Raw genomic sequence first — 24,971 nt, forward strand, 5'->3', positions numbered from 1 at the left:
CACTAATTTATTTTGCATACCTTGATAGAGCTGCAGATTAACAGTGCTTACTATATTTCTGATTGTTAGTCATTTTAAAAAAAAGGTATTACAATAAATGTGAAGGATTACTGACCGTTCTCTGTTCCATTTCTTTTCTGTTGCAAACTTGGAGCCTGCACTTCTGTATTGCCAAGCTGCCCGCCTGCCCGTGGGAAAGACATTAGAAACATGAGAGCCTTCGTTGCACCGCCATTCTGTTATTCCTTCCATTTACTTAACTCGTTACTTTACTCGTTATCGAATTGTCTTGTTTCTACTCTACTCCACGTCTTTAAATTGAACTGAAAAAATAGGTAAATGTGCACACTTTTCTTTTGTCCGTCAAAATGCCGGTTAACGCAAGACGACAGTAGTGGCATGGCTCTAGGGGCATGTATTCTTTAGTAATTAGCCTCAGAAGCCAAACAGAGTATGTCTTGGATATTGACAAACATAAATGGTTCAGTGATTCAAAGTTCTGCTGTTAAATAAGGATAGTGCAATTGAGTATTAATTGTTCGGGTGGCCTTCTCCGTGTATTGCGGAGTCAAACATGTTCAACGATGGAGGAATAAAGTAATTGAATCTTTGGCTGGATCGCCAGGTGTAATTCGATATTACATGCCTGGTCCAGAGGTTTCATGTATCAGACACGCTGTTTAATACATATGTTATGCGGAATCTACTGTATGTTATTTTAGTCATGATGGATTTTCATCTTGCTCTGGGAAAAAAAAGTTTGAATTTATATTTCACCCACGTTCACACATGATCCCTGCCAGTAACAGTCCCTCGAAGCCGTGTACAGTATATAGTGGTCAGTAGTCAAGACTCAAAGCATGAAGCGTTCAGCAATGAAGGGCTCAGCAACGTCTCGTGCCATCCGAAAGACAGAGATGTCATTCTACTGGAGTATGAGAATGGAACAGCCGGTGTAATACTCAAGTGCAGGTATGACCTTCAAATATCGTATCAATACAGCCGGTTGAGGATTCGATAGTATACTACTAGGATATGCTGTCAAGCGGTTACTTGTCCCAAAATTTGCTTCTTCGGGTTTATAATGAATATCAGACGAGTTTGGAGTAGTGTAGTGTTTGATTAGGCTTGCGTATTTATTGTCACTGCGTTTTGTCACGTGGGGGCGCTGTCCTCCCATTTGCTCTAACGGTTATGGACGGCACACGCGCGTCACCCTGCGTGGAGTTCACGGAGTACTGTGCAATACATAATATTTCCAATGAATCTAGCTAATTTTAAGTACTGTTCAGAGCGACTTCAATCGTGGCATATTATCGTTGGAGTGGACCATTCATTTGCGTTTGTATCGGACCTCGTAAACGCTTATTAGAGGTTCAGAGTGTCGCTGCGCGTCTCCCGCATTGCAACAGTGGATCAATGCCCCCCACCCACTCTGAGCCTCAGGCAGCCAGCAGGCTGAATGTCTCCGAGTGGGGCTAGTAGACCCGAAGGGGGTTCTGCACCGTGGGCTGCGCTGCTTTAAAGCTTCAAACCTGTGCACCGCAGTTTTAGAGCGCTACTGCAGACACGCATCGATTCAGTTCATTTTCTGAGGTTATTTTTGGGTTTGTCGGAGGCGTACTCCAATCTAACTTCTCTCCGTTGTCGAGCAAATGTGATGGAACATGAAGCACAGCGGAGCCAAGTAACTGGAGAGGAGGAAGAAGAACCATCAGAAATGTGAGTGTCACATCGATTACTTCTTCCAATACCTCCCGTTCATTACGTTCAGGACATCCTGTCGCTGCCTTAGGCATCCTGTAGTACCGAATGCTGCACGTCTACTTGCTGGATTTAAGATGGGTATGCCCGCTCAGTACATTCCTGACCTGCGAAGCCACGAACTCGGCCCCAGCCACGTTTTGTCATGGTATCCTTATTGCTTAGTATCTATCACCCCATCTCCCCAACCAAGTATTTGTCACCCTAAACCACATCTCACTTCTTCATTTCGCCAACCGTACTTTAGAATGGTGCGATGCTTGCGTCGCATTCTTTCTATTAAATATTATCAGTGATGTGAGCTTGGTGACAGAGTGGTGCAGTGATTAGCGCAGCACTCTCAAAACTAACTTTATATTGGACTTGTACTGAAAAGTCAGCGGGAGTGTGTAAATGAGTACATCCGACCATGCAAATAATGTGGTCTTAATGGCACCTTACCGCGTTTTGAAGTTCCATTTTATTCAGGTAAAGGTCCTTTCCATGCAACATTGATTCTTTAGGCTTTGGAAAGGTTCCTAATGTGTGAAGAAAACATAAATCTTTAATGTGTAGGTAGCGAGATACTAAAAGACCAAGGCCTCCTGAACCTAGCCTATCGCCATGCATGCAGCAAGAGTCCTTTTAAAATCAGGAACCCATTTGTATTGCACAACTCTGTTATCTATATTTACTGTGCCTGTGATGCATCTAAAACTAAAGGCCTGGAATCTTCATGTGGAAGCAGTTTTCCTATATGGCACCTCTCTGAAGAACCACTTTGCACCTTTACTTTTAAAATTTTTAGTGGAATGCCATTCTGTCTTGTGTTTATTTCTGTTTTGCGCTAGATGCTGTAAGACAGACTGAGCCGGAAATGAGCCATTATTGGAATGCAGGTTCACAGCAGCAATGAATGAAGAGTGACATAGAGAGAAAGAATCATAAATATGGCAGTCTATAACCAATCAATCATCCATCCACATAAGTAACCCACTTGATTATGTTTTTAGTGATTGATCAGGAAAATGAGGGGCATTGGTATAGGCTACCTATCAGGAGCGAGGCCAGTTTTTGAGGATGGTGAATTTACATGCTTATTATTTAGTTATTTGATGGGCTTCTGAAAGAAGCCAAATTATTCCCTAGGGACAAATAAAGTTCTATTTATCTATCTATGAATATTACAGAGATGAAAAGTAGTCACAGTAAAGCAAACCAGTATGGTACAGGTCTAATTTTTTTGTCAGGGTTAAGGGATTGGCACATGAAAGACTAACTCAACACTGCTAAAAAGAACAGCATCAAAGTGTTGTTGTAAGTTTGATCAAAGAATGAGGTGAAACGTTGAACAAAGAGATTTTTTATTACAGATATGACAAGTGAAACAAAGTACATGACTGACAAGACAAGACTGCAGAGTTCACAGGAGAGTTCATGCAATGGGTTACTGGCAAAGAGAAAGCCAGACATGACACTGCTAAAACCTAATTCAGGGAGTACTACTGTTTTATAAATGTACAGAGCATCACTATACCAGAGTCAAAGACACAAGGCTAATTATGAGGCTCTGTTATGAAGGTGATCACTGGTTGTTAAAGTTGAAAGGCCAACATGGGCACTATTAAAAAATTTTAATGGGCAGTCGCATTGAGTGCTGTTTGACTGAATGGACACAGATATCTTTGAAAAGCTTCAAAATGCTGTCTGGAGACATTTTGTTTGAATCACTCCTGCTTGTTATTGAACACCAAAAGCAACAAGGAGCAGTTTAGCAGGAATTTTCAACACAAGTGGTTTCATGTAATACGATGAATTGATCTTCATTTTACATACCCTTCATAAAGTGCACAATCACAATGTGCTTTATAAAGCAAAAAAGAATATATTTTGAAAGAGAAACATTGAATACAAAGAGTTGAGATTAGATGGGAAATGGGAATATAGTAGAAATTAGATCAATACCGTTTTTACAGAAATGGGATGACATTTCCTCCTCCCTCCCACCAAGAAATACACTTAACTTTTTGATTTAAGATCCAAGATAACAATTAAGTGAATAAGTGATTCTATGAGCCAAAACAGTAGGCATTATATCTGCATAAACACAAATAAACATAAAACACTTGCTGTAAACAATGCAATACTATACAACCCTTCAGACTTGACATGCAGGCCATTTTGCCTCCAGTTGGCTGATAGCTATTATGCTGTATGTATGTGTGAAGAGTAAAAGATCAGCCAGTTTTGTTTCGGAACAGAAGCTGTGTGGTGAGGCACTGTCTCCAGCAGGTGGTGACGATACATCGTGTTGCACTTTCGAAAAGCTCCAAGAATGCTGTTCAATAAATGAAGAAACATTCGTTGCAAAGAGCCGCCTAATAAGCAACCTTTACACACAAGATTGGAGCATGCACTGATACAGTGTGTTGCTGCACCCACCAAGGTAGAGGAAAAAAATTCCAGGCTGTTTATAAGAAATAAAGCAAAACATAAAATATAAAGAAAAAAATACATGCAAAAGCCATACTGAATTAATTGAGTGCCAGGATGGAAGCATGCATTCTGAATGTAAACAAGTCAGGTAAAAAAAAAAAAATTATATATATATATATATATATATATATATATATATACCAGCTTAATACCAAATTTTAAACAAAACGGGTAAGTATTCAACAGACAAAAATTCTTTCTTTTATTTAATAAAAATGAGTCAGGGAAATTTCTGTGGCATATGTAAGGGCTAATAATGCACACAGTCTTTCATTTCTTAACCCTTTTTTTCAGTGCAGACTTGAGATGAACCTGGAGGCTATCTGATTCATATATGACACATGTCAGGAACCAGTCTGGGATGGTAAACCAGTCCTTCACAGGTTGCACTTGCTCATTTCTACTGGATTGGCAAATAATGCCGGTTACCTTAACCTGAACAACTTGGAGATATTGCAGGAAGACAATGTATCTAGAGCAAACAAATGTGTGCACAGAGAAAATACAGATTCCTTAAAGATCATGGTTCAAGCTAGGCACTGGACTATAGTCCCTGGTGTTGTAAGGCCAGGCAGTAAATCCATTAAATACTAATGATGTATTTTATTGGAATTATGTTGGATTGTTTGCTGTCTAAAGTAACTTAATTTAACACATGCTCTTATAGGACTCAGGTTCAATGGTATACTTAAGGTGCTGTTTCACGGGTTAGGAGAGCTCGGTTAGAAACCATGCCCAGTTTCTTCCCGCTGGGATTTACCTGGGTATTGTGGTTTTCTGTCACATCCCAAGCACAGAGGATAGGATTGTTGGCTACTCTGTACTGGCCAAGAGTGAGTGGATGAGTGTACAGCAACGTGACCTGCCTAGTGCTATTGGGATAGGCTCTGGTTGTGTAAGCTCCAGGACAAGAAAAAGCAGATTTAGAAAATGGACACCTGGATGAATTGTGTAGTTAAAATCTTGCAAGTTTTACAATGTCAGAACAGGCCTAGATCAGTAGCCAGAATAGGTTTAAATGCATAGTATACAAACACGTTTCATATTTTTTAAAAATTACTGTCTATAAGAAAAATTGCATGTCATTGTTTTTCACACAGAGCCCTCTAGATTTAACGATTACCAGAAAACCCTGACCCTTTTACGCAAGCACTACAGGTTAATATTAACAAGGGGAGGGGAGGGCATTGTTGTTTTTATCTTTCCCTTGTAAGATGGGCAATCTACTTTTTAAACAATGCCAAAGTTTAGTCAGCAATATGTAGAATCATCAAACACTGAGCAGTGGAGCGATTTATCAGCAGTTAATATAGGCTTATCAAGTTTCAGTACATCTTGCTTCATTGCTGGTCCAGTTATATTCACAGCTCCTAAATTAATGTTGCAATGTATATAAGAATACACAGAATAACAAATCCCAGCTCTCAAATCCCACAGACCTGACAACAGGGCCCAGACAAGGCCAGACATGTTAACTGAGGAGTGTGCCTGTGCTGCTGCAAATATTCTTGTTAGACTTGTGGGACAGTAGTTTAAAAGCAGCAGTAAGTTATATTGTAATTGCTTAAGCAAAACGTGGCATCAGTGTGAACATATTGTACCAGTTTGGTAGACCTGGTCATCTTTTACACCATTCAGTAATTAAAATATACAAAAATTGAGAAGGAAATGTAGTAATACCTCCAACACCAGTTTCTTCCCATGGTTTTACATGTCTTGCAAAACTATGTCTTCCCATACGCAGCACTGATTACAAATGAACTTCTGTTAACAATCAGTTTCATCACACGCAGAGCCTCTGCCACTTTGAATATAAATAATTCATGACCTCTCCATTAAATTCTGTATGAATAAATGATCATTGCACTTTAATGTCACCGATGCTTTAATAAGTAAATCAGTTTAATAAATGTACAGTATCAATAAACAGCAATTTGAATGCAATTAAAAATGAAAGGACAGGTAATGCTAGTGTGTCTGCTTCACTAACTCAGTAAAAGCAACACATTTGGATATGGAGAAAAACAATGTCATTGTACAGACATACAAGGATTTCAAACAAGAAGTCAAACCTATGTGAAGCATGCATGTTCCCACTAGTTTGCACAGATTTCTCTCAGGGACTATGTTTTCAAGCCACCATCAAAAGACATTTTCTTTGGTTGAATGGCAGTATTGATTCAGCTTAATGTGATCAAGCATGTGCTTTGGCAGCTTGCCGCCCCATCTAAACATGTTTCTTACTCTATCTGTTGCTGTCATGATACAGGTCTTTACTCTATTTTAATTCAACCAAGAAGAATTAGGTTCAGAAAATATAGGTACTCAAAATGAAACCTCTTTAGTCTTCTTGCAAGTTTGAGTAAAATATTATACAAACGTATTGCCCTTTCTGTATTTCTGTAATTCAACACAAATTTTATATAAAGGGCACCTGGGTAAAAAAAAAAACAAAAAAAAAACTAAACTTTTATCCAACCCCAATGTACACTATGTGAAAAAGTAATTGCCCCCTAGTCAATTCTGATTAAAGGAATAATTAGAGCTGATTGAACACAGCCAGGCTTGATTACAACCAGCCCCGCTCAATATAAACATCACTTGTTTGAGCCCATATCTTTAAGTTGAAAGCACAAAAATTCAACAAGCACATAATGTCAAAATCAAAGAAAATTTATGAAGAAGTTAGAAAAATGTTCACATTTATTAGTTTGTAAAGGGCTACAAATTAATTTCTAAGGCTCTTCGACACCACTGAAAATAATCTCCAAATAGAAAACACTTAGAAAGGTAGAGAATTGTCTAGCTGGTATGTCAAAATTACTTCAAAATAATACATAAAATAATCCAGGAATTTACTAATTATCTTTCAAAACATCAAAAGTACTGCAGACTTTCTTTTTCTTTAGAAAAGCCAGTGATCATGACTCTGCTATCTGAAAGACACTGGCCAAAAATGACCATCATCAGAGAATCTCAAGGTAGAAACCCCTGCTAACGAAAAAAGAACATAAATGTTCATCTTGTTTGTGAGGTAGCCCCTTAGAAAATGACCAAACTATTTGAGAGAGTGTTCTAAGGACAGGTGAGGGAAAAGTGGAACTTTCTGGATGACATGGGTCCCATTATGCATAACATAAAGCAAACACAGCATTTCATAATAAGAACATCAAACTAGGAGGGAAACCTGAAGGTGGTAGTAGTGTGAATGTACTAACTGTGCAGAGCACAAGGCATTTCGAATATTGATGGAATCAGGAAATAAATCATAAAAAAATAAATAGCCAAGATCAAAAAGTAAAGTTTAGTCGAGGGGCAGAAAAAGTTGAAAACCAGAATTTTTTTTAAATGCTCAAAGAAATCTGTTTCCACAAATTTGGATAAAGAATGCTCAATTTTGCCATCTTACAAGTGCTCACACCATTACTGTTACTCAACAAGACCTGTGGATGAGCTTGTCTGGCAATCTATGAATGTGTCTCTACCTACAGGTGCTCAAGATAGTGGTGCTTATAAAAAAACAAGATGGCACATTGAGAGAACATATTTACAACAACAACATTTATTTATATAGCACATTTTCATAGAAATAATGTAGCTCAAAGTGCTTTACATGATGAAGAAAGATAAAAAAGACAAAAAAAATGAATTAAAATAAGGGAACACTAATTAAAATAACATAAAATAAAAGTAAGGTCCGCTGGCCAGGGAGAACAGAAAAAAAAAAACTCCAAATGGCTGGAGAAAAAAATACAATCTGCAGGGGTTCAGGCCACAAGACGGCCCAGCCCCTCTAGGCATTCTACCTAACATAAATGACCTCAATCAGTCCTCATGGTTTTCAGGGTTCTCATGGAAGAACTTGATGATGATGGTCATGTGGACTTCTGGCCTTTAATCCATCAATGTAGGGGCATCACGGTGCTTTGATTAGGTGGTGGTGGCACAGATCGCCACCACAGAAAACCGGAAAAAGAAGAGAAGAGAAAGTAGGGGTTAGTATGGATTTTGGAGCCACCATGAATAATAATGGTAATTAATTGAATATACAGGGCATCAGGATTAAACTGAAATGAAGCCATGAAGAAGCCATGTTAAAATCATGAGTTTTAAGCAGCTTTTAAAAGTTCTCCACTGTAAAATTCCTATTGGCAAGCTATTCAAGATTTTAGGTGCATAACAGCAGAAGGCCGCCTCACCACTTCTTTTAAGTTTAGCTCTTGAAATTCTAAGCAGACACTCATTTGAAGATCTAAGGTTACGATTTGGAGTGTAAGGTGTAAGACATTCCGAAATATAAGATGGTGTGAGATTATTTAAGGCGTTGTAAACCATAAGCAGTATTTTGAAGTCCATTCTAAATAACACAGGTAACCAATGTAGTGACATCAAAACTGGAGAAATGTGCTCGGATTTTCTTTTCCTAGTTAAGATTCTAGCAGCTGCATTCTGCACTAGTTGTAATCCATTGATGTTTTTTTTGGGTAGTCCTGAGAGGAGTGCGTTACAGTAATCAAGTCGACTGAAAACAAAAGCGTCAACTAATTTCTCAGCATCTTGCAATGTTATAAGAGGTCTAACTTTTGCTATATTTCTTAAGTGAAAAAATGCTGTTCTAGTAATCTGATTAATATACGATTTAAAATTCAGGTCAGTGTCAATAGTTACCCCTAAATTCTTTACCTCCATCTTGACTTTAAATCCTATTGAATCAAGTTTATTTCTAATACCCTCATTATATCCATTATTGCCAATCACTAAAATTTCTGTTTTCTCCTTATTTCGTTTGAGAAAATTAGTACTCATCCATTCAGAAACACAAGTGAGACATTGTGTCAGTGAATCAAGACTGTCGGGGTTGTCCGGCGTTATTGATAAATACAGCTGTGTGTCATCAGCATAGCTGTGGTAGCTCACATTATGCCCCGAGATAATCTGACCTAACGGAAGCATGTAAATTGAAAAGAGCAGCGGACCCAGGATAGAGCCTTGTGGGACACCATATAGAATATCATGTGTCTTTGAAGTATAATTACCACAACTAACAAAGAATTTTCTACCTGCCAGGTAGGATTCAAACCAATTTAAGACACTGCCAGAGAGGCCCACCTACTGACTAAGGCAATTTCTAAGAATATTGTGATCAATGGTATCAAATGCGCCACTCAGATCTAGGAGGATGAGAACAGATAAACGGCCTCTGTCTGCATTTACCTGCAAGTCATTTACTACTTAACAAGTGCAGTTTCTGTACTGTGACTTGTTCTGAAACCCGACTGAAACTTATCAAGAATAGCATGTTCATTGAGGTGGTCATTTAGCTGCATAATGACTGCCTTCTCTAGGATTTTACTTAAGGCAGTTTAGAAATAGGTCTATAATTTTCAAAAGCAGAGGAGTCCAGATTATTTTTCTTTAGCAGGGGTTTAACTACAGCAGTCTTAAGACAGTCCGGGAAGACCCCCGTATCTAATGACAAGTTTACTATGTCAAGAATACTATCAATTAGTATGCCCAATACTTCTTTGAAAAAACCTGTTGGTACTGGGTCAAGGACGCAGGTGGACGGTCTCAGTTGAGAAATTATTTTATATAAATCAGGTAAATCTATCCTGTTGAAAGAATTTAATTTGTTTATAATGGAGTACCGGGGTTTAAGAGGATCAGTATTGGGGAGATGTACTATATTATTTCTAATATCATTAATTTTTTGATTAAAAAATACAGCAAAAGCCTCACAAGTTTACTTTTAAACACCTTTAGAAATGCATCATATGCAAAAACCAATATGACTCCTTGACCTCTACAATACACTAAAATGAAGGGGCCAAGGATAAACTGCATAAAATTTAAAAATAAACTCCAGGGGCCTCATGTATAAATGGTGTGTACGCACAAAAATGATGTGTACGAAAATTTCCATGCTCAAATCGTGATGTATAAAAACTAAACTTGGTACGCAAGTTCTCTGCTCAGTTTTGCAAACTGGCGGCACCCAGCGTCAAAGCAGTGCTACTGTTCCTGTGTGGGTACCCAATATTTTTTAGACCCACATCCCTGACGCAGCTTTATCATATACACTGAAACTAACTGCATATTGTTTATTAGTTTAAGGCATCTGATTGTAATTAACCTGCAACAATATAATGGTCCAGGGAATAGCCACAGCGGATCGTCTTTTTCCATATTACTCTCACTGCACCACTCGGAGTATTTATATCACTATATCTGAGTGGGGAATCACAGATCTACAGCAGCTGATCGGAAAGAGAATTATCAGTATACAGCATCAAGCACATGCTGCCTCAGCCATGCTGCCTATTTGAACTGCTCTCACACGGCAAACGCTTCAAAGCCTTTCCTGTACGGACCTCGCGGTTCAGAAATAGTTTTATCCCAAGAACTATAAATGCACTCAATCAGTCCATCAAGTGCTCTTTGTAGAACTGTTTGTACTTATAAGTACAATTACCTCACTGTAAACTTGCACTACAGTTATAATATTGCAAAACCTGAGCCACTTTATAAAGCGTGTATTTATATATGATGACGATATCATTTTAAAGATGAAATGCAGCAAAATATGTTTATTATATTATACAGATAAAACTTTAACTTCATTTAAATAATCTATGTTGTTAATAATTAAACATGCGAGGACACGGTGCCGCAGCACTAGCGAGGAGCTGGCGCTCCGTTCACGGATTGTTCCTGCCTCGCGCTGTATTCTTGCTGGTGCTGACGTGACACTGGAAGGATAGATGGATAGAATAATTAAACACATACTACGAAGATATGTCAATGTTCCTTAAAAGTTTTGAAGAATCAGCATTCTAAGCTTACAGATGGCTTAACATCTATTACAGAGCTGATTGTGTGGCGATTGGGTATTTGGAGAAAGAAAAGTAAGGACAGGAATTGGGGATTAGTACGTTTGAAAGAGACAGTACTGCTACAATAAAGTATTTCATTGAAGGTCGCACAGATGTAATATTACGAATGTAATGGATTCTGTGTCCTGTCGGAGGAAGAGAAAGCCCGGAAGCACATAGTGATTCACGCACATTGAGCACATAGAAGATCAAATACAAAACAAAGCATTTAACGTGCTACTTTAGTTATGATAGGATTTGAGAAACTAGTAAATTAAATGATTTTAAGATGAAGTTTATGATGTTCCACTTTAGATAGATAGATAGATAGATAGATAGATAGATAGATAGATAGATAGATAGATAGATAGATAGATAGATAGATAGATAGATAGATAGATAGATAGATACTTTATTATTCCCAAGGGGAAATTCACATACTCCAGCAGCACCTTACTGATACAAAAGACAATATTAAATTAAAGATTGATAATAATGCAGGTAAAAACAGACAATAACTTTATATAATGTTAACGTTTACCCCCCCGGGTGGAATAGAAGAGTCACATAGTTTGGGGGAGGAACGATCTTCTCAGTCTGTCAGTGGAGCAGGACAGTGACAGCAGTCTGTCGCTGAAGCTGCTCTTCTGTCTAGAGATGACACTGTTTAGTGGATGCAGTGGATTTTCCATAATTGATAGGAGCCTTTAATGACAAAATAAACTACGTGATAAAAGTGGAAATTTCGAGATTAAAGTTGACATTTTGTGCTTTTTTCCCCACTGTGTTCCTTTTTTTTTCTCTGTACCTTAATAAGATTTCATATGACATTCAGACGGTGGGCTACGACTCGCCTTTTCACGGCGATTTTGATATGTGACAACTTCTTTTTTATTTCGGGCACTGTGCGACTTTGTGAACTTGAGCTTTCGAGTTTCTCTGACACGCTATGTCACTCGATCAACTTCCCTTTGTTGTTTATACCACTGTTTAAACCAACAAATAGTACGTTTTTCCTTGCCTCCACTTGGTATTCGCTGAAATTCTTCTGTTTTCCCATGTGCTTTTGCCATTGTCTTTTCACAGAAGGCTGAGCTTAAGGGCTATTTATATTGATTTGCATATTCAAAGAGGCATAATTCTGGGAGGAGTTGGGGCGGGACAGCAGGTGCGGGATTTATGTAGCGGAAGAATGTGGAAGTTGGCGAATGCCAACTGGATTTTTTTGTGCGTACGAACATTTCCGCTTTTGTGCTTATGCCATGTTATAGTGTGAGCTCTACTCACAGCGTTATACATGAGGCCCCAGGGGTCTCATTTATAAAGCTTTGCATTGATTTGAATGTGAAAATATGCATATGTCAAAAAACAGGAAAATATGTACACCAGAATAATTATGATTTATAAAAGCAGGCATTGTCACATTTCTATGCAACTTACCCTTTATAAATCACAATCATCTTGTAAATGTGCACATGTGAACACACCTTGAACCCTGCCCAGACGCCACCCTGAAATAACCATATATAGAGCATGTTAATCAACCTCAAACATATGGAAGGACAACATTGTTAGCACTTCTCCTTTGCATGCTGCACTGTCAACAATAAAGGTGGCAGAGTGGTGCTTTAGAGCAATGCCACTTGGGTTGGGGGGGTGATGTGGGTGACCATTTTTGGTTTTAAAAAGACCCATCCACATGAAGATTCCAGAAAGAACCTTTATTAATTTACATAAATAACAGACTCTATACAGTAAATGCTTGAGCAGACAGTCATAGATTTGTTAGTCCAGGTTATTTTAGTCTGTCAGTGTCCTGCAAGGTAGCCTACCACACATGAAAAATGACAGTTTTTTTCTAGAAACTAGAAAGTTTCTCAAAGCAGAAAGAATCAACTTCACATGCAAAGAACCCTTACCATAATTAAATGGTGCTTTGTCAAGCAACAGTTCTACAAAGAACCACATAACCCAGTAAGGAACCATAAAGTGCCACTAAAGGATCATTATTTTTAAGTGTTTAGGGTCAGGGAAAGGTGTAAGGTGCCAACATCTGAGTGGGTATCCATTATCACCTGGCACATGTAATGACATAATTGCTGTTACAATGAATAGTATACTGCGGTGGGTTGGCACCCTGCCCAGGATTGTTTCCTGCCTTGTGCCCTGTGTTGGCTGGGATTGGCTCCAGCAGACCCCCGTGACCCTGTGTTCGGATTCAGCGGGTTGGAAAATGGATGGATGGATGAATAGTATAGGCCATATGAATATCTAAGGTTTCAACCAGTTACCTTACCAAAACGTCAGCCACTATGTATAGTACCATTATATCTGCCAGAGCTACTTTGCCTCAAAATAAATGAATCATGGGTTGACCCAAGCCATGACATTTGTCAGTCTCATCTTGGCATCACACATGACTTGTGTGTTAATGGAGTGTGACTGCTTATGGTCAACAAAAACAGATCCATTCTCGCTCAGTGCCTGTATTGCAATATGAGTGCCATAAATTGCTCCGATTACATTCAGAAAACTGGATACTAATACAAAGTTTTTTAGTGCAAATATTCAGCATTGGCCTTCTTAAAAGAGAAGTAAAATAGTCTGTGCATGATAGTCATCACTTGTCATGTTGATGCACATTATAATAACAGCTCATATTCGTGAGTTGCCATTTAGATGCTTTGGCTGCATTTCCCTATTTGAGCAAGGGTATAATCATTTTCCAGTCGTTTCTCCAAAATGTTTTGTATGGATTGGTCAGAGTTGTCATAAAATTAGGAAGTTCTCCCCTCAAAATTTCTTTTATAAATCACAACTTTTGTGTGGAAAGTTGCATAGATATATTTGAGGCCTCTTTTTTAGCGTACATAAGTTTTATAAATCTGACCCCAGCTCATGACAGTGCTGACAAGGATTCTTTTCATCCTCTGTACATGGAGATCTTGTCTTAACCAAAGGAACCATGAATTCTGCTCTGTAGCAGACAGAATTCTTAAGAGGAATATGCCAGTCCATGAGCTAAAAGAGAAATATACCAGTCCATGAGTTAAAACTGAAGAGTACTGGATCATGCAGCAAGGCAACGATCCAAAACACAAAAGCAAATTTATATCCAAAAGGCTGAAAAGATGCAAAAGCAAAGTTTTGCATTAGCCTTGTGAAAGTCTAGACCTGAACCTAATATAGATGCCATGGTAGAACCAGAAACAAGCAGTTCATGCTAGAAAACCTAACCACAGTTTCTGAATGACAGCAGTCCTACATGGAAGAGTGGATTAAAATTCCTCCAGTGATGTGAAAGGTTGGTATTGAATTATACGTAAATTGTTTGGTTCCAGTTATTGTAGTTAAAGGTCAACCGGTTGTGCAGTGCGACAGGGGGATTACTTTTTAACACGGTGCCAGCTGGAGTTAGATAACTTTGTTCAATCCATAAATTATATGAGAAAACTTTTTTTTTATTAATTTGTTCACTCCAGATGCCTTTTTATTTAATGTAAGACTTTGGTTGAAGACTAAAGTAGTACTAGGGTGTTGTACTGTGTTAGCCATTGTTGATACAATGAGACAAGCAAAATTACACCTTTTATTGGCTAACTGAACTGATTACAATATGCAAACTTTTCGAGGCAACTGAGGCCCCTTCTTCAGGCAGGATGTAATCTGAAAACTTCAGAGCGAAAAACTTGCAGGAATTAATGAAATTGGGAAGTGGCCAAATAATTTTTCTCTGCAATATACATTTAACTAGGGAACAAGTTTGCATTTAGTATTTTTTACCACAGCATGACAGTTGTGCATTACTTGATTCACATGGGTGAGCTCTACTTTAACAACCTGTGGCCCGGACAGGTGAACATCTCGATCCAACCCAGATGAAAGTCGCCATCTTACGCTGTGTACCACACTGCTCCACACTTACAAGAAGTTGAATGTTTTGGGTAATATGACTTTCACACCCCTATATACTCCCTTATAGAACACCATCTAATAATAATAATACATTTTATTTATTTGTAGGTGCCTTTCTAAACACTCAAGGACACCGAACAATAGATAAAACATCGATTATAAACAAAACTAAAATACAAAAATTAAAATTAGACAGAGCAATTGTAATCAAAGAGAAAAAGCAGTCTTAAACAAATGAGTTGTAAGTTTAGATTTGAAAAGTGAAAATGATTCAATATTTCTAAGCTCAGATGGTAGTGAGTTACAGAGCTGGGAAGCAGAGCAACTGAATGCCCTGCTCCCCATAGTGGTAAGATGGACGAAGGGGACAGTCAAGTGGATGGAGGAATTGGATCTAAGGGTATGGGAGGGAATGGAAACATGGAGGAGGTCAGACAGATATGCAGGGGCAAGGTTGTGGATAGCCTTAAAAGTTAACAGAAGAATTTTGAATTGAATGCGGAACTTAACTGGAAGCCAGTGAAGCTGCTGCAAAATGGGAGTTATATGGTGAATAGAGGGGGTTCTAGTAATGATGCAGGCAGCTGAATTCTGGACCAGTCAAAGCTTATAAAGAGATCTGCGAGAAAGACCAAAGAAAAGGGAATTGCAATAATCCAAACAAGAAGTGACAAGGCTATGAACAAGGATAGCAGTGGTGTGGGGAGCGAGGGAGGGGCGAATACTATTAATGTTACGCAAGTGGAAATATGCAAACTGTGAGATGTTATTGATGTGGGACTGAAAGGATAAAGTACTATCAAGGATGAAACCCAGACTCTTAACCTGTGGGGAAGGGGAGACAGAGGAATTACCAATAACAAATGAAAAATTATCAGTTTTGGATAATGTTGATTTTGTACCAATGAGGAGAACCTCAGCTTTGTCACTATTTAATTGAAGAAAATTTGAAGAAAACCAGGATTTGATTTCTGCTATGCAATCAATAAGCGAGGAGGGTGGAAAGGAAACAGTAGGTTTGCTAGTGAGATAGAGCTGGGTGTCATCAGCATAACAGTGGAAGCTAATGTTATATTTACGAAAAATATAGGACAGTGCCCTGGGGCACACCTGAATTAACAGCGGTGGGTTGGGATGTGAAAGTTTTAAACTGAACAAACTGAATGCGGCCTGAGAGGTAGGATCTGAACCAATCTAGTGGAGTGTGGGTAATGCCAATCGAAGATAATCTATTGAGAAGAGTATTGTGACAAATAGTGTCAAAGGCCGCACTCAGATCAAGGAGGATGAGAATAGTGATTAAACCAGAATCAGCTGCCATAAGGAGGTCGTTAGTCATTTTTAAAAGTGCCGCTTCTGTACTGAAAACCAGACTGGAATTGTTCATACAGATTATTTTGAGATAAATGAGAATGAAGTTGAACAGCCACTATTTTTTTCAAGAATTTTGGAAATGAAAGGTAGATTAGAAATAGGACGAAAATTACTGAAATTAGTCGGATCGGCACCAGGTTTATTCAGTATTGGGGTTATTGCAGCAGTTTTAAAAGATGAAGGAACAGTACCAGTAGTGGGAGAAGAGTGGATTATAGCAGAAATAAGAGGGACCAGAGAGGGGAGACAGGCTTTGACCAGAACTGTAGGAAGGGGGTCCAGTTGACAGGTGGGTGGCTTAGACTTACAGACAAGATCTGAGAAAGTAGGAAGCTGAAAAGAAGAAAATGACGAGTTGGTGGGTGAAATTCACATGAAGTACTGGAGGAATCCGTACCGAGAGACTGGTGAATCTTCTGGATTTTTTCATTAAAAAAAGGACATAAGGGAATTACAAAAATCATTTGAATAAAGGTGAGAAGGTAAAGAATCTGGGGGTTGTGTGATATTATTAAGCAGTGAAAACAATGACTTGGTATTGCCTTCATTGGAAGAAATAATGTGAGTATAATAATTAGATTTAGTTTTGTTACAAGTAGAGAGCTTCTCTATCACTGGGATGTCACCTCACTCCTTACTTTACAGACTGTAGCTCACCCACTTCATAACCTTTTGATTGTGGTGCATGTTCAATTAGCTGTGTTACCTGGATTCACTCAGAAATTTTCATCACGACAATGAGCCTCAGTTATAGTTCTGTTGGTTATATGGTTTAACTGCAACTAAGTACTTTTCTGTATACAATATTTGTAAGCTTTTTTTATGCCAGTGGCTAATTTTATTGGCGTAGCATTTAAGACTTTTGAAATAAGACTGCAAATTCTGAGGTTGTGGATTTAAATCTTGCTACTGACACAGTGTTTCCATGAACAAGTCATTTTACCTGCTTCTGCTCCAATTGGAAAAACAAATAAAATGTAACTAATTGTATTTCTGATGTTGTTAGTCGCCTTGGATAAAGGTGTCAGACAAATAATTACAATATTACTAGTTCACTGGAGCTGCCTACTCTTGAACATGTTGATCAATTTCTGCTTTTCCTAGTGACATGGCTTTTTTTGATGGTTTCTACAAAGCGGAATTATACTGGAAACCGTATTATTTTGAATTGAAATGGGCAATCAGTAGGAATAATGTGAAAGTATTTATTATTACCATTATTAGATGTGTACGGTTTTCATATGTTTGGATTGATTGTTGAAATATTTCTTTTCATGTTTTTTGTCAGTTGCATGTTCAAGATTGTATATTTTTTTTTTTTTAACTACAGCTACAGACAAAGTGCTAACAATGAATCGTGTTGTTACTTTAACTTATTACAAACAGTAATGACATTTCCATTCTGTGCATTTAGATGACTCATGCAATAATTGAATGTTTTTACTTCTGTGGTCGTTTTCACTAGTGTTTGAAGTGGAAGAAAATAGCTGCCGGTACTTTGTTTTGGTACATGGTTCGCAAGTATCCTGCCTGGGAACATGCAGTACTCCCTGTTCTGTCCACTACTTCTTTCTCCTCGCAATGCAGTATAAAATATATACAAATTAAGTTGATTGCTCTTATATACATAAAATACACAGAACAGGGGGTGGGGGGGCAACTTTATGGTAAAATGCACAAGATATTGCAGAGAACTAAGGTGTCCCTTTGGAGATCAGACCGCAATGTGCTGTTAAACTCCGGTTCACAAGCCAGAACCAGAAAGCGGACGGTATTGTATCGGTCCACTTCAAACCCTGGGTACAACACAAGCCAAGAGCAACTGCATGCTGTTTAAACACTTGTACAGCTCACTAAAGAGGTTCCCCATGAACAAAACATATAGGAGGTAGACATTGTATATACAGTAGTTCAAGATATTTCTTTTCACTTTTTCTGTACAGTGTTCAAAACGTTGAGTTAATTCCTAGTGATACCTAAAAGCACAGATTGTAAACGTCAATGCTGTAAGGTAAAGGAAACCACTATTTCAGTGTATGTTGCTTTTGATCTAAAGCCCTCTAAAACTTTGTAACGGTACAAAATTACTGATTAGTATTACATTCAAATCTGACTGAAGTTACCAGTTTTACACAATCTGATTTGGGGTGAAATTAAACTTATACCCAAATTCCCATTATTGTTATTAATTAATTCAAAAGAATGCACTTTCCTCTAAAATTGCGTTTTACATTGACTATCAACAAAAGCCAATTCACTAGGAAAAGCAAGAACTGATCTACGACATGAATGTTTTACTCATGGCTAATTGTATGTAGCATGTTCAACAATTAGGACCGTCAGTGAACTAATATTAGCCCACGATGAAAAAAAAATGTACAGTATACAGAAAAGTACTGTTAACTTGCATAGAACTTTTGATACACTCGAATAACCCTCAGCACGACAACGGAGAACCCGTTGTTTTGGGAAAAGAATAACACAGCTATATATAATATTATATATGAAGCGATCTAAATACAGTACACCGAACTACCGTGTTGTGTGTTAAACACAAAGTTACATTGACTGACACGTGTATAGTGCTCCTTAGTCGCGTTGAAGCAACTGCTCAGGTTGGGTTCCTGTAGTCAGGACTATACAGCCAGCTTAAAATGACTGTCACATTCGCACTTTAGTTAAGTATCAACCATGAAACAAATGTAATCCGTCATACCCCGTAACGCGTACGCACCTTCACTCTCGTTTTGGCTCTATTAACAAACTGGGTGGTGCACAAGGTGCTTAACTCACATGCCTTGCATACTCGCCACCAAAAAACAAGCTGTCCCGGAGATACCTTTGCCCCGGAGTCACTTGGATTTTTCTTTCGATTCTGCCCGTCACCGGCATGAGCCGGTTTGAATAATAAATAAGCTGGACCGCCTGCACCCTGCCAAACTGAGACCTGCGGTCAAATTCTGCACCTGGCAATTTAAGTTATAAAGCACGCAGTTGGAGTAACTTTCATATCCCAAACTTCAAACGCTCAGCGGCAGTTCGAAGGGGAAGCGATTGTGGAGTGTACCACTGAGAGGGGGTCATTCTCGAAGTTTGTTCTTATTGCTCACAGAATAATTGTGGGCCTGGATAGTAAACCATTAATGCTATTAGAAGAAATCTACATTTTCACGAGGAAAGAGACGATGTGGGAGGCGACACCAAGCTGTTGAATACAACGGGGCGTGGCTTACACACCCCTTCGTTCTGATCGTATGTCCCCGGCCACTTTTCCTAAGGTCCCTGGAGCTCGTCAGTAGGGTTCTCGAGGAATAACACAGTGGTGAAGCCATGGAAGGGGCAAGCGACGGGACAGAGGCGCGCGCGCTGCAGTATGAACAGACTTTGGTGAGTTGTTCGAACCGTACAGTTTCGGTGCTGTTGCAGGAGTTTAGCAATGGGAAGCCATTCAGTGTGCTGCGGTGAGATAGTTTAAAGTGGACTAGGGAAATATGTCCACTTTTGATGTTTCTCTCGTTGGAGCGAGTCAAAGCCCAAACGAGTTAGTTTAGAGTGGACAGCAGAGGCGCACACTCCGATCAAACTGTGCTTCATAAGGTTTGGGAGATTTTCGAGTGGCCATCGATCTGGACAGTATGAATCTTCGTCTTTCTTCCAGAGTGTTGTTAGAAATGACTGAACGAATACTGACTGAATTCAGGTGAACCGATCCGCAAAGGAACACCGAAGTTCCAGAAACTGCAGCGGCAAGTGTAAATGTCAGTTTAGCACTCGAAGAATTCACGGATTAAGTGGTCACCGTGGAAGGCTGTTAAGGGGCTTGAGGACGAACAAGTGCGGCATTGCCGATGGCGTTTGAACCCTTTTTGCAAGAATCTCAGGCGTGCAATGAAGCGCTGTGTCTTGCCAAGCTTTTTATTGTACATGTACATCCAGAGGGTGCTTGTTTTAGGTAGTTGCATACTACACCTTCATAGAGTTTTCCTGCAACTTTGTTTTGTGTTATCTGACCACTAAAGAGAACTGATAAGTCACAGGGTTGCGTTTTTATTGTGCCCCTCCAAGTCTGAATGCACAGAAAATACATTTTCATGGTTTATCTTTTTAAAATCAGTTTTAAAGGGCCTGCATTAAATATGTGTGCAAGCACAGCAGCAGGTTCACCAGCTTTCAAAATCCCATACGTCAAGCTGAACTTCGCTTACTCACTTCCAGCTCTTACACAAGTTAACTTTACTAACTTTGTTAAGGCTTCTTTGTTCACAGCGACATTGTGTGTGTGTGTATATATGCATTGTCATTGCGTATTGGTTGTCCTTGTTTAAAAATATTTTGACACACACAAACACCCTTTACCATGTATTCTTCTTCTGTGTGGCTTGTCGACAAAAATGATATTTGGAGGAAAGTTCCAAAAAATTTTTAAGGAAGTAAAAGTAATGGCTACATTTGTTCAGTCACATACAGTATATGTATCTTTTGAAGTGTCTCTGTCCTAAACTTGCAGATACATCTTGCTAATGTACTTTTGGGGTCTTACATTCACATGCCAGAGACGAACACAACTTTTATTTGCAAAAGAACCAGTTCATTTTGGTGGCTGTTGATCGAAACAAATTTATATCTTAATGTAAACATAGACAGTAGAGATGATAGACTCTGAAGAAGAGTGAGCAGAGGAATAGATTGTGAACATGACAGATTCACAAGACTTGGGGCATGAAAGGAAAATGTAGTTTATAGGACAGAGATAGAGAATACTTGCTCCTGTGATTACTTCAGCTCAGTTTTATGGACACATCAAAGAGAGAGAGAGAGAACTTGGAGCAACAGTTAGCCAGAAGAATATTTTTTAGACACAGGTTAAGGAATTTACAGTAAGCAGAAGGAAATGTGAATACAGACGTGAGGCATAGAATATAAAGGTAGGATGACCAAAAAACATTTTAGGTATGGAACAGAGACATAAAGAATATGAAGCTTGTGATCTGGTGAATGTAATATAGGTAAGGCAGTATTACAGATTGTCTGGAGAGAGTGAGAGCATGATATGATAATTTCAGTAGTATTATGAAGTGGCTAGGCAAGAGTCAAGCCTTGTTGTGGTGCCGGGCCATTAGGTAATGAAAATGAGATCCCAGGAATTCTGCCTTGCTGTGGAGGAAGGGAAGGTTACAGTAGCTCCTATTTACTGGTTCTGAAGGTTACTTAGAAAAGATGATGCTGATATTTTCGGGAACATCTATCGTTGGCTGAAACCTCATGTGTGACTGCACACTCATCTCTGCCTGTGATCAAATTTCTTGGTGTGATAACTGTGACAGGGTCATGGCCATCAAAATACTTTTACTGCAATATCGACCAGGTCCACTTTTGTATGTGTGCACTCCCACATTCTCTGTAGATGTTCTCAAAAGAATGAATAAGCAGATAAGGTCTCCTGATAAACGAGTTTGCTGTGCAGTGTTGGGTCTGATTATTAATTTATAACTTCTGAGTGTGACGGGCCAGTTGCCCTGAGGGTGATGTCATAGACTTAGGGTCCTAAGAAACTGATTAATCCAGTAACACACCTGTCTGCCAAGCTGTTTAAGCACTGAGGTACTGTTTGTACTAAGAGTGACAGTATAGGCTCTGTCTAAAGAAGAGATTAAGTGGGTACATGGTTTGAGATTTGTAGACCATCTCTGCTTCTGTATTTCCAGTTTATTGTTATTCTTTACAGTACTACATAAAGTATTTGTTGTTAAGCCCATCTGTGCAGAAATGTTAAAAAAAAAAAATGGAATGACAATATAGTATATGGTTCAGTGACATAATTCAACAGACCAACATTGAATAGCGATAAATATGCTGCAGCATTTTAAAAATGTAAATATATTTGAATATTTGCCTTCCTTCATCCCGATCTATTGTCTGCAGTAGAGGTTTGTAATAATGTGAAACTCTGTAAATAAATAAGAATTAATGATATGCCATCTGGTTGCAGCACTTTCTTGGCTTCTCCCAGTTGGTACAACCAGATCTCTAGGACAGTTTATCAGACTTCTATCTATCACATACATTAATGAATCCAACCAGTACCATCCCCGTCACAACATTTTTTTTTCTCCTTTCTGAAGCATGTTTGGTTTGCCAACTATTCTTGATAATCTTGAGCCTTCAGGCCAGGATTCATACATAAATCTTAATAGATTTTATTTCTTTACACAACTGGAAATATGTGATGAACATTTATGCTGGGGAAGCCGTGCAATTTGTAAGGGAAGCTGGAGCTGTACTGCAGTACCTTTTCTTCTAGGTGGGACTGGGCTACCACAGGATTGGGGTGGTTATGCTGTCGGTTTTAGTATGTCCTAAACTATGCTATGTTATGTTTTGTATTTTGCTCAAGGTGGATCCTAATACTTCTGTGCTAGATTAGTTATGCAACTGTTTTTTTGTTTTTTTTTAAAGAGTGCCCTGTTGTCTGTTGAAGAGCTGCTTAGATTTGAGGAATCTTAGTGTTGTAGGCCCCATGTTGTGTTACAGATGCATTAGAAGTTTACTGAAAGCTATACATTGTTTTGGCAGGCAGTGAGCATTTCTGATACTTTGCTTCCTGTAGCTTGTGCTCATTTTACAAATGTCCAAAGTTTTTCCCTGAGCAGTGATGGGTATGGACTAGTAGACTGGAATAAGGCCTAATACTCTCTTTGTGACTGTCTCTTGAAGCTGTGAGAAAGTGATTTATTCCAAAGATTGATGGCCTGTTTCAAATGTACGCTTGAAAGAGTGGATGCAGTGTTGCCAAAAAAAAGGTCTTATGTAAAAGAGTGCAGATACTTGCATTAATCACAAGGCAAAAATCACAATTCCAATTTGAAAAAGCAATGCAGCTTGCTTTGGTCAATGTGTTACTAAGCAAGATATGTTTATTTTTAAAAAAATAAAAAATAGCAGGACAGTTCTTGGCTATTTAAATATTTAGTGTGTTCTGGCCACTGGACTCCTGCCTCAGTCTCTCTCTCTCTCTCTCTCTCTCTCTCTCTCTGTCTCTCTCTCTCCCTCTCTCTCTCTCTGATCTATAAGGAAGCTTTGTTCTCAGTCTTATGCTAGCAAGTCAAGTGCCAGCTTCCCCCAGCACCAGGCCCTGTGAGACTGCAGTCATTTTTCATCAAAGTCAGTCTGGAAGAAGACCATTCTTTCTCATTTGCTTTTCTAGGCTTGATGCTCGTTGATTCTGGGACAGGCACTGGCTCCTTTCCCTGCAACTTTGAAACCAATAACTAGATTAGAAAACTAACTTGAGAACTGTGTGGTGTTCCTCAAGACTCCTCTTCAAATCTAATGTGTCGTTCTGCTAAACATGGTGATCTGTGTTCTGTTTTTACTGCCCTACACATGCTTGTTTCTAAACTCCACCATCCTCCTTATGTGGTGCAAGCACAAATACTATTGTAAAGATGTTTGCCTGTCTGATGCTGCTGGCATGCTGAGTGCATCTTAAGCAACCTTTCCACAGCAAGAATTAACCACCTTCTAATGTCTAGTCTTTGAAGCAGTACAAGTTCACTTCCAAAACTGGGTGTCTCAGAGATATGCATGTTATATCATAACATGACTCCTGTGTCTTCTGTTTAGCAGATCAGAACTACAAGCCAGCATATTTCATATTTTTTACTTTCTGATTTGGCTTCTGTCCTGATTTAGTGTGTTTCTGAACAGATGACTGCATTGATAACTTGAAAAGAGTTCTGTTGCAACATTGTTTCTTAAATGACACCTACCCCTGAGTAGAACTGATTTATGTTTCACAGGTTCAGAAAGTCAGTTTCCTTAGTTGACATTGGTTGAGCATGCCATGCTTCATGTTGAATGCCTTCATTTTCTTACAGACACTGAACTCCTTATAAATCATACATTTTTGTTTTGTTAGTTGTGTCAACCTGTTTTAAACATTAGCAAATCTGGGGAAAAAATAGATTCAATCTTTTCCTTTCTTTACAGGGGGCAACATTTGGTTTGAGACTTTTACCTTTCTCTTCCTTCCTTGTTTTCAAAAACAATACAAGAGCCATTTCAGTATTACAGATTGAGTGATTGAAAGAGTGGAGCTAGTTCCTAATAAAATGAGACTGATGGTCTCTCATTAAAAAAAAAATATAGATACATAAATGAAATGTATACAGTCCCCTTATAAAGAGGACTCTCTTAAAGTAAAATAAGGGGTTGTGTCAACTTTCAAGCAGGAGATTTTAACTAAAATGGGTTCCTTGTATACAGTGTCATCACTGATCTCATAAAGAGGGCCATAAAAGAGGAACTAGATGTGACTCAGAGAGTATGGGTCTATTTTTGTTCTTTGTTTTATTTTATTTTTTTCCTTAACCTTATCACTGGGTGAGTACTTCTAGAATAGTGTCTCACAGAGAGCAGTCTTAGTTCTAATTAAAGAGGTGCTCTCTTAAAAAGAGAGTTGTGGGGCCAAACAAAAAGTTGTTGAGTTAGGCAGGGCCTCAAAATGAGTGGCTACATCTGGTTTAAAATGTAGTCATGAACCTTATTAAAGGAGAGAACCAAATATAAAAT

The 24,971-nt window shown here is 38.6% G+C and overlaps 1 protein-coding gene across 5 annotated transcripts in view; it reads left to right on the forward strand.

The window, feature by feature from the left end:
- The first annotated feature begins 1,514 nt into the window (after window positions 1-1,514).
- Window positions 1,515-24,971, forward strand: part of clcn2c (chloride channel 2c) — a 118,806-nt gene continuing 95,349 nt past the window's right edge. The window contains exon 1 of one of the 5 annotated variants that reach the window (XM_051922146.1): window positions 1,515-1,722. Coding sequence is in view for 4 of the 5 variants with exons in the window: in XM_051922144.1 (XP_051778104.1) it covers window positions 19,731-19,787 (57 nt within the window). In the remaining variant the exon portion in view is untranslated. Of the gene's footprint in view, window positions 1,723-19,558; window positions 19,788-24,971 lie in introns of those variants that run through there. The other 4 variants (XM_051922144.1, XM_051922145.1, XM_028794986.2 and 1 more) reach the window with 4 other exon arrangements.

The sequence above is a fragment of the Erpetoichthys calabaricus genome, chromosome 2 (assembly GCF_900747795.2).
Source record: "Erpetoichthys calabaricus chromosome 2, fErpCal1.3, whole genome shotgun sequence".
Classification (NCBI taxonomy): domain Eukaryota; kingdom Metazoa; phylum Chordata; class Cladistia; order Polypteriformes; family Polypteridae; genus Erpetoichthys; species Erpetoichthys calabaricus.